The sequence below is a fragment of the Triticum dicoccoides genome, chromosome 7B, assembly GCF_002162155.2.
Source record: "Triticum dicoccoides isolate Atlit2015 ecotype Zavitan chromosome 7B, WEW_v2.0, whole genome shotgun sequence".
NCBI classification, from domain to species: Eukaryota; Viridiplantae; Streptophyta; class Magnoliopsida; order Poales; family Poaceae; genus Triticum; species Triticum dicoccoides.
This window is the reverse complement of record NC_041393.1, coordinates 60,436,102-60,446,748: the sequence shown is the minus strand read 5'-3', so window position 1 is coordinate 60,446,748 and position 10,647 is coordinate 60,436,102. Positions and strand designations below refer to the sequence as shown.

Below are 10,647 nucleotides of genomic sequence, written 5' to 3'. Positions count from 1 at the left end.
TTGCGACAAGTCGAGTTTTGTAGACAGTAACATTACCATCAGCGCTAGTCTTCTTCTTGAAGATCCATTTATTCTCTATGGGTCGCCGATCATCGGCCAAATCCACCAAAGTCCACACTTTGTTCTCATATATGGATCCTATCCCAGATTTCATGGCCTCAAGCCATTTGTCGGAATCTGGGCTCATCATAGCTTCTTCATAGTTTGTACGTTCGCCATGGTCTAGTAACATGACTTCCAGAACAGGATTACTGTACCACTCTGGTGTTGATCATGTTCTGGTTGACCTACGAGGTTCGGTAGTAACTTGATCTGAAGTTTCATGATCATCATTATTAGCTTCCTCTCTAGTTGGTGTAGGCATCACGGAAACAGATTTCTCGAGTGAGCTACTTTCCAAATTGAGAGAAGGTACAATTACCTCATCAAGTTCTACTTTCCTCCCACTCACTTCTTTCGAGAGAAAGTCCTTCTCTAGAAATGTTCCATTCTTGGCAATAAAGATCTTGCCTTCGGATCTGTGGTACAAGGTGTACCCAATTGTCTCCTTAGGGTATCCTATCAAGATGCACTTCTCCGATTTGGGTTCGAGCTTATCAGGTTGAAGCCTTTTGACGTAAGTATTGCAACCCCAAACTTTAAGAAATGACAGCTTAGGTTTCCTGCCAAACCACAGTTCATACGGCGTCGTCTCAATGGATTTAGACGGTGCCCTATTTAATGTGAATGCAACTGTCTCTAATGCATAGCCCCAAAATGATAGTGGTAAATCAGTAAGAGACATCATAGATTGCACCATATCTAATAATGTATGGTTACGACGTTCGGACACACCATTACGCTGTGGTGTTCCAGGTGGCGTGAGTTGTGAAACTATTCCACATTGTTTTAAATGAAGGCCAAACTTGTAACTCAAATATTCACCTCCGCGATCAGATCGTAGAAACTTTTATTTTCTTGTTACGATGATTCTCCACTTCACTCTGAAATTCTTTGAACTTTTCAAATGTTTCAGACTTGTGTTTCATTAAGTAGATATACCCATATCTGCTCAAATCATCTGTGAAGGTTATAAAATAATGATACATGTCGCGTGCCTCAACACTCATTGGACCACATACATCAGTATGTATTATCATTGGCTTGCTCGATTGTTCCGAAGACTGGAGTTTTATTCATCTTTCCCATGAGGCATGGTTCACAAGTATCAAATGATTCATAATAAAGTGATTCCAAAACCCTATCAGCATGGAGTTTCTTCATGCGCTTTACACCAATATAACCTAAATGACAGAGCCACAAGTATGTTGCACTATCATTATTGACTTTGCATCTTTTGGCATCAATATTATGAATATGTGGATCACTATGATCGAGATACAATAAACAATTAACATTGGGTGTATGACCATAGAAGGTTTTATTCATGTAAACAGAATAACAATTGTTCTCTGTCTTAAAATGAATAACCGTATTGCAATAAACAGAATCCTATCTTGTTCATGCTCAAAGCAAACACCAAATAACATTTATTTAGGTTCAACACTAATCCCAAAAGTATAGGGAGTGTGCGATGATGATCATATCAATCTTGGAACCACTTCCAACACACATCGTCACTTCACCCTCAACTAGTCTCCATTTACTCTGAAACTCTTGTTTTGAGTTACTAATCTTAGCAACCAAACAGGTATCAAATACCCAGGGGCTACTACGAGCACTAGTAAGGTACACATCAATAACATGTATATCAAATATACCTTTGTTCACTTTGCCATCCTTCTTATCCGCCAAATATTTGGGGTAGTTCTGCTTCCAGTGACCATTTCCTCTGCAGTAGAAGCACTTAGTTTCAGGCTTAGGTCCAGCTTTGGGCTTCTTCACGGGAGTGACAACTTGCTTGCCATTCTTCTTGAAGTTCCCTTTCTTTCCCTTGCCCCTTTTCTTGAAACTAGTGGTCTTGTTAACCATCAACACTTGATGCTCTTTCTTGATTTCTACCTTCGCCGATTTCAGCATCGTGAAAAGCTCGGGAATCGTTTTCGTCATCCATTGCATATTATAGTTCATCACGAAGTTCTAGTAGCTTGGTGACAGTGACTAGAGAACTCTGTCAATCACTCTCTTATTTGGAAGATTAACTCCCACTTGATACAAGCGATTGTAGTGCCCAGACATTTTGAGCACATGCTCACTAGCTGAGCTATTCTCCTCCATCTTGTAGGCAAAGTACTTGCCAAAGGTCTCATACCTCTCGACACGGGCATGAGTCTAAAATACAAATTTCAGCTCTTGGAACATCTCATATGCTCCGTGGAGTTCAAAACGTCTTTGAAGCCCCGATTCTAAGCCGTAAAGCATGGCGCACTAAACTATCAAGTAGTCATCATATCAAGCTTGCCAAACGTTCATACCGTCTGCGTCTGCTCCTGCAATAGGTCTGTCATCTAGCGGTGCATCAAGGACATAATTCTTCTATGCAGCAATGAGGATAATGCTTAGTTCACAGACCCAGTCCGCTTCATTGCTACTATCATCTTTCAACTTAGTTTTCTCTAGGAACATATCAAAAATCGGGGAGCTATAATGCGAGTTATTGATCCACAACATAATTTGCAAATACTATCTGGACTAAGTTCATGATGAATTAAGTTCAATTTATCAAATTACTTAAGAACTCCCACTTAGATAGACATCTCTCAAGTCATCTAAATGATACGTGATCCAAATCAACTAACCCATGTCCGATCATCACGTGATATGGGGTAGTCATCAATGGTGAATATCTCTATGTTGACCATATCTACTATATGATTCACGTTCGACCTTTCGGTCCCGAGTGTTCCGAGGCCATGTCTGTACATGCTAGGCTCGTCAAGTTTAACCCGAGTATTCCGCATGTGCAAAACTATCTTGCACCCGTTGTATTTTAACGTAGAGCCTATCACACCCGATCATCATGTGGTGTCTCAGCACAAAGAACTACCGCAACGGTGCATACTCAGGGAGAACACTTATACCTTGAAATTTTAGTTAAGGGATCATATTATAATGCTACCGTCGTACTAAGCAAAATTAGATGAATAGAGATAAACATCACATGCAATCAAAATATGTGACATGATATGAGCATCATCATCTTGTGCTTTTGATCTCCATCTCCAAAGCATCATCGTGATCTACATTGTCACTGGCTCGACACCTTGATCTCCATCGTTGCGTCATGGTCGTCTCACCAACTATTGCTTCTACTACTATCGCTACTGCTTAGTGTAAAGTAAAGCAATTACATGGCGTATGCATTTCATACAATAAAGAGACAACCATAAGGCTCCTGCCAATTGTCGATAACTTTTAAAAACATGATTGCCTCATACAATAACGTATATCACATCATGTCTTGACCATATCACATCACAAGCATGCCCTGCAAAAACAAGTTAGACGTCCTCTACTTTGTTGTTGCAAGTTTTACGTGGCTGCTGATACGTCTCCAACGTATATATAATTTTTTATTGTTCCATGCTATTATATTATCCATCTTAGACGTTTTATATGCATTTATATGCTCTTTTATATGATCTTTGGGACTAACCTAACCTAGAGCCCAGTGCTAGTTTCTGTTTTTTCCTTGTTTTTGAGTTTTGCAGAAAAGGAATATCAAACGAAGTCTAATTGACCTGAAAATTTATGGAGATTAGTTTTGGAACACAAGAAGCCCACGGAGCATCGGAGATGGACCAGAAGAGTCCCGAGGCCACCACGAGGGTGGAGGGCGCACCCTACCCCTTGGGCGCGCCCCCTACTTCATGGCTGCCTCATGGACCCCCCTAACTTGTTCCCAACGCCAACACCTCTTATATATCCCCAAACTTCAAGAACAAAACCAAGATCGGGAGTTACACCGTCGCAAGCCTCTTTAGCCACCAAAAACCAATCGGGACCCTGTTCCGCCACCCTGCCGGAGGGGGGAAATCCATCACCGGTGGCCATCTTCATCATCCTGGCGCTCTCCATGACGAGGAGGGTGTAGTTCACCCTCCGGGCTGAGGGTATGTACCAGTAGCTATATGTTTGATCTCTCTCTCTCTTGTTCTTGATTTGGCACGATCTTGATGTACCGCGAGCTTTGCTATTATAGTTGGATCTTATGATGGTTCTCCCCCTCTACCTTCTTGCAATGGATTGAGTTTTCCCTTTGAAGTTATCTTATCAGATTGAGTCTTTAAGGATTTGAGAACACTTGATGTATGTTTTGGTGATCAACTTGCAGGTTCTGTGACCTTGTGAACTTATGCATAGGGGTTGGCACACGTTTTCATCTTGACTCTCCGACAAAAACTTTGGGGCACTCTTTGAAGTTCTTTGTGTTGGTTTGAATAGATGAATCTGAGATTGTGTGATGCATATCGTATAATCAAACCCAGGGATACTTGAGGTGACATTGGAGTATCTAGGTGACATTAGGGTATTGGTTGATGTGTGTCTTAAGGTGTTATTTTACTACGAACTCTAGAGCTGTTTGTGACACTTATAGGAATAGCCCAATGGATTGGTCGGAAACAATAACTTTGAGGTGGTTTCGTGCCCTACAATTATCTCTTCATTTGTTCTCTGCTATTAGTGACTTTAGAGTGACTATTTGTTGCACGTTGAGGGATTGTTATATGATCCAATTATGTTATCATTGTTCAGAGAACTTGCACTAGTGAAAGTATGAACCCTATGCCTTGTTTCCAAGCATTGCAATACCGTTTTCCCTCACTTATGTTACTACTTACCTTACTTTTTTTATAATTTCAGATTACAAAAACCTATAGCTACCATCCATATTATGCTTGTATCACCATCTCTTCGCCGAACTAGTGCACCTATACAATTTACCATTGTATTGGGTGTGTTGGGGACACAAGAGACTCTTTGTTATTTGGTTGCAGGGTTGTTCGAGAGAGACCATCTTCATCCTACACCTCCCATGGAATGATAAACCTTAGGTTATCCACTTGAGGGAAATTTGCTACTGTCCTACAAACCTCTGCACTTGGAGGCCCAACAACGTCTACAAGAAGAAGGTTGCGTAGTAGATATCAAGCTCTTTTCTGGTGCCGTTGCCAGGGAGGTTAGTGCTTCAAGGTATATCTTTAGATCTTGCAATCGAATCTTTTAGTTTCTTATTTTATCACTAGTTTAGTTTATAAAAGAAAACTACAAAAAAATGGAATTGAGGTTAGCTCATATGCTTCATCTTTTTAATGTCTTTCGTGAAAATAAGGATTCCGATAATTGTGCCAAAGTGTTAGAAGAAGAATGCAATAAAATGTTTGGCATACAATCTTTGAATGAGAGCATGATTGCAATGTTGTTAGTATGAATTCTTTGAATATCCATGATGCTAATGATATGCAAAGCCACTAGCTTGGGGATGCTATGTTTGATGAAGATGATATTTTTAGTCTCCCAAGTTTTGAATGAAAATTTATTATGATGATAACATGCCTCCTATTTACGATGATTATATTGATGAAAGTGGGTTTGGAAGAGTGTCAACATTAGTAAGTAATGATCCCACTATTTTGGAGGGTGTTGAATCTTATTCTGATAAATATGGAAGTGGATTTGGAGAGGTCATGACTTTATTTAGTGATGAATCCAGTATTTAGGAAGAGGTTCCAATTGATTATGAGAACAAAGTTTCTATCTATGATTATTATTGCGATGACATGTATGCTATAAATAATAATGATAACCATGAAACTTGTCATCGGAATATATGCATGTCGGAATTGCAATAATATCAAGTTTCCTCTCTATGTGTTGAAAGTTTTGAAGTTATGCTTGTTTTGCCTTCCTATGCTAGTTGATTCTTGTTCCCATAATTTGTTTTATCACAAAATCCCTATGCATAGGAAGTGGGTTAGACTTAAATGTGTTAGTCATATGCTTCATGATGCTCTCTTTGTAGTTCAATTCTTATCTTTCATGTGAGCATCATTGGCATTATCATGCCTAGCTAAAAAGGCATTAAAGAAAGCGCTTGTTGGGAGACAACCCAATATTTACCCCTACTGTTTTTGTGTGCTTGCATGATTAAGCATTTGTAGTAATCATGTTTTATAGCTTTTGGTTCAATAAAGTGCCAAGTAAAGCCTTTGGGATAGTGTGGATGATAGTTGACTTGATTCTGTGCAAAAACAGAAAGTTTTTGCACTGAGTCCAGGAATTTGAAAATTCACTGGAACGTGATTTTGATCTGAATTTTTTACACAAGATTGATATACAAATGTTCTAGATTTTCCTAATTTTTCAGATTTTTTGGAGTTACAGAAGTATATGAAGTTTCCAGATTACTATGGACTATTCTATTTTTGACAGATTCTGTTTTCTATGTGTTGTTTGCTTATTTTGATGAATCTATGAGTAGTATCTGATGGTATGAACCATGGAGAAGTTGGAATACAGTAGATATAACACCAATATGAATTTATAATGAGTTCACAATAGTACCTAAGTGGTGATTTATTTTCTTATACTAACGGACCTCATAAGATTTTCTGTTGAGTTTTGTGTTGTGAAGTTTTTAAGTTTTGGGTAAAGATTCGATGGACTATGGAATAAAGAGTGGCAAGAGCCTAAGCTTGGGGATGACCAAGGCAACCCAAGGTAATATTCAAGGACAACCAAGCAACTAAGCTTGGGGATGCCCCGGAAGGCATCCCCTCTTTCGTCTTCGTTCATCGGTAACTTTACTTGGAGATATATTTTTATTCACCACATGATATGTATTTTTCTTGGAGCGTCATTTTATTTTGTTTATATTTGCTTGCTGCTATTCAGAGACATGTTTTATATCTTTTAGTTCAATAAAAAGGTCAAGTATAGGAGGTGTTTGGTTCTCTAGCCGGTAACGCAAATGTTAATGTTAACAGGCTGGGGGATCGAAGGGGTAACAGTCCATTTGTTGTTTTCTTTCGCACATGCCAGTAATGTTATCAGTTACCTTTACAGTGTTTGGTATGGCATTGTAATCTGAATACATCAGACAACTTTCACATGCAGAACCAGTTTTAAATTCATGCAGTTTGACAAGGTTTTCACATGCATTTCACAGGTGCTTCACTAGCACAGATTCAAACTCATCAAACAAGTACATAATTTAAAAATATGTTTGCATTCATCCAAGACATCCTTTAACCAGATTTTGACACCACTTCTAAAATGCATATTAACTCATTAATACAAACTCAGACTTTAAGGACAATTCGAGATAAACTACATAATTAGTCCCCAAAATTATTTTGTAAGGCAAGTCCAAAGGCCAATTTCAGAATCTTGCAAAGTAGCTTTTCCATCGACCATTCCTTTGATCAACCACACCACCCATCTTTTGTAATCAACCGTGCTTCTTTTCTTCATCTGCCAAAATAAGCAAGAGTTAAATAAGAAATAAAGAAACAGACAAGAGACAACCACTAATTCAAAAATTAATAGCAGAACAAGCACTCTGATTGCAAAATTGGATCAATCCATAATCATCATCATTTATTCTATTGTTCACTAGAAAATCACTTGACCTAGCAAGACAATCAAGAACTCCAATGATAATTTACTTGACATGTATCTAAGCAAATGCTTATTATCCATGTTCATTGTAAATTAACATCACATGTTAAGCTTGTCAAGTAGAGATTGGATGGAACATATACTACGAATGTCAAGCGGAGATTGGATGGAACATATACTACGGGTGTCAAGCAGAAGCAGGAAGTCAACTAGACATTGCAAATGCATATACTAGCAGCAAGTCAACTCGAGATGGCAAATGCATATACTAGCAGCTAGTCAAGTAGAGATTACAGATTCGTATAGCAGCTAGCGAATCAGAGGTAGATGTTATCAAAACTAATAAGAGTTTAGCAAAAGAGATTGTGGAGTTTAGCAAAAGGATACTAGAGAGCATTTTTAGGACATACTCCGTCCTCAGATTTTCTGGAAGCGCAAGCATCATGTTCATCTGATCTAGAGCTTTAGCAAATACGGTTGCAGCCTCAACGATCTCGCTCCCGGTAAAGCTAAGCCTAGCCAATTCACTAATAGCCTTCTCTTTTGATTTCTGCTGAGGATCCTCTTGCACTGATTCTTGTCCCGTTGATGCTGACAATGATGCTACCATTGTACCCACATATTGTGTCACATTGTTCAGCTGGCTATTGACATCTTGAAGTATCACTGCAAAGGGATCACCTGGTCCCATCACCCTCTTTGGCCTTGGTTCCTTCCTCTGCCTCTTGGAACTAGTTCCATCCATAGAGCGAGTATCGAAAGACCGTCTAGCTGTCCCTGTTGAGATCAAGTCCTCTTCCTCATGTTCCTCTTCTTCTATAGCAATTTCATTTTCCAAGTTTCCCACTGCCTCACCAAAGCCTTCAGTATTTTCTCCAGTTGCTATGTCCTTGCCATAAATAGCAGCCAACTGCTCAAAGTATGGAAATGGGACACCATACAATCCCTTTGCCTCACTATGAATCTACATTTTTTTCATAAAAGAAGGAACTTAGTCTTTGATAGAAATGCGACAGGTATATAAAAAGGCAACGAGAAATAATAGAAACAATAAGAAGGCAGGAAAGGTACAACATCAAGCAAAGGTACAACATCTTCCGGTTAACAATAGCAATGTGCATAGCAACACTACAATAACGATAACAAGGCAGCAAGCAATTCAGCATTAACAAGGAGTTCAATTTTGATGGGTGAAGTGATCTACCTTACAATGTGCTTCATACTGTGCCTTCTCACATTGAATCATCATCTTCCAGTTTCCATCCCATGTGAAACCACTTTTGGATAACATTACTTCAAGAGAACCAAATTTTGTCCTAAAGTGCCTCACTCTTGACTCGATGTGTGCAATTGCAGAGATACCACAACCTGGGAACTTTTCAGCAAGGTGCTTCTCCAATACCACCAGGTATCCATTTTTGAAGCTACGATCTGCCTTCCACCTTGGGTCCAAAGACAACTCATACAAGGCTTTAATAACTTCATCATCCTCATCCGAAGTCCACTTCCTTTTATTCTTGCCTCTTCCACGAGACGTACTTGAGGTGTCCACATACATATCTGTACAAAGCAAGAACAAATACAAATAAGAAACAAATATATATGAAATGGGACAAATGCAAATGAGATGCAATTGAAGCTTATTTAAACAAAAACAAAACTAGCAACAAAGTGAACAAATAGAAATGGTTTATACCTCAATGACCCCTAGCAGCCCTATGTCTATTATACATGTCCTGCGCAAGAACATTCCAGAAATTTGTCCACTCGTTCAAAGTTGAGATAGAAGTAATGAATTCTGGTTGGCCTAATTCTCCCTCCATGCGTCCCAATGTTTCTTGTATTTTTGGCTCATCATTATCAAGTGGGTCAAGCGGCATATTTTGCAAGATTAAATTGTGCAAGAGTGCACATGCCATGATGATTCGACATTGGGTCTTCATAGGAAAAAAGGACGGGGACCTCAAAATCGCCCACTGACCCTTGAGTCTTCCGAAAGACCTTTCTACAATATTTCGGGCTTTGGCGTGCCGCATGTTGTAATACTCCTCTGCACTATGAGGTGGGTTCTATGCTATGAAACACCCAAGTGATACCTTTGACCATGGTATGGAGCTAAAAATCCTTTCGCATTTGTGTAACCAACATCGACAAGATAATATTGATCTTCAGGGACACGCAACCCATTTGGCCTTGAGATGGCATCTCTAAGAACACGACCATCATGTGCAGAACCCTCCCAACCAGGTAGTATGTAAATGAACTGCATGTCAGGTGCACACACCTAACACATTTGTATCTATATCACCCAAGCTTGATAGGTATCTTCCTTTGATAGTAGCCGGGACGGTTACCCCTATGTGTGTGCCATCTAACGCTCCAAGACAATTCTACAAGATAAACAACAATGTGCAAACATTAGCATATTTACCACTATTGAGTTCATCTAGTAATTTTTTTCTTAGTAGCTATTTACCTTGAAATATTTCCATTTACCATCTGTGCAGTCCTCGGGTATAGGTTCTGGTTTCTTAAGTAGCAATGGATGAAGCTTCAAAATAGCTAGAAGACAAGCATTGAAGTTCCTACTAACTGGCTCCAGGCTTCGGTAAAAGAATTTACCTACTATCCTATTTTTCAAATGGTGAGCTAATACATAAAGGAATGATGCCACTATCTCCTCCAATGATGTATTCCTTGTACCCCTTAGGCCACCAACATCTCTCACCATCTCACATAATATATGAAATGTTCTCCTATCCATATGAAGTTGACTTATACATGCTCCGTCGCTCTCACCAATTAGTTTATACAAATTCTCTCCTCTTAGCTCTCTAATTCTAAGCCTCCTTTCTATTTGCCAACACTTTCTTCTATAACCTAATCAAAAGAATAACCACACATAATAGTATACAAGCATAATGGCAGTCATTAGATTAATAAATGCTACATTTCTTCTTTGATGTCTCGCGCTTAAGGGAAGACGGGCCATAACTAAAAAGATATACAAGATATAGGGTAATTCCAGGAGGTGTGGTTGCTTGCTAAAATAAATTAATGTCTACTCAAGTGTATGGGTGAAGTAAA

General features: G+C 39.1%; 1 protein-coding gene across 1 annotated transcript; it reads right to left on the bottom strand.

Annotated features, from left to right (window-relative positions):
* Positions 1–7,850: 7,850 nt before the first annotated feature.
* Positions 7,851–9,829, bottom strand: LOC119338609. The gene is made up of 4 exons (XM_037610906.1): positions 9,664–9,829; positions 8,765–9,120; positions 7,971–8,524; positions 7,851–7,869 (listed from the first exon to the last, which is right to left on the bottom strand). Exons 1-4 carry the CDS (start codon positions 9,827–9,829, stop codon positions 7,851–7,853), a joined length of 1,095 nt encoding a protein of 364 aa, XP_037466803.1.
* Between the last annotated feature and the right edge of the window lie 818 nt (positions 9,830–10,647).

Bases quoted from the DNA above. Each gene is read 5' to 3' on its own strand.
- LOC119338609 (XM_037610906.1), bottom strand. From the start codon at position 9,829: ATGCAGTTCATTTACATACTACCTGGTTGGGAGGGTTCTGCACATGAT. The intron at 9,121-9,663 runs GTCAAAGGTATC...TGCTTTGTACAG, and splicing joins ATTTTTAGCTCCATACCATG to ATATGTATGTGGACACCTCA. The intron at 8,525-8,764 runs GTAGATCACTTC...AAAAAAATGTAG, and splicing joins AGTATGAAGCACATTGTAAG to ATTCATAGTGAGGCAAAGGG.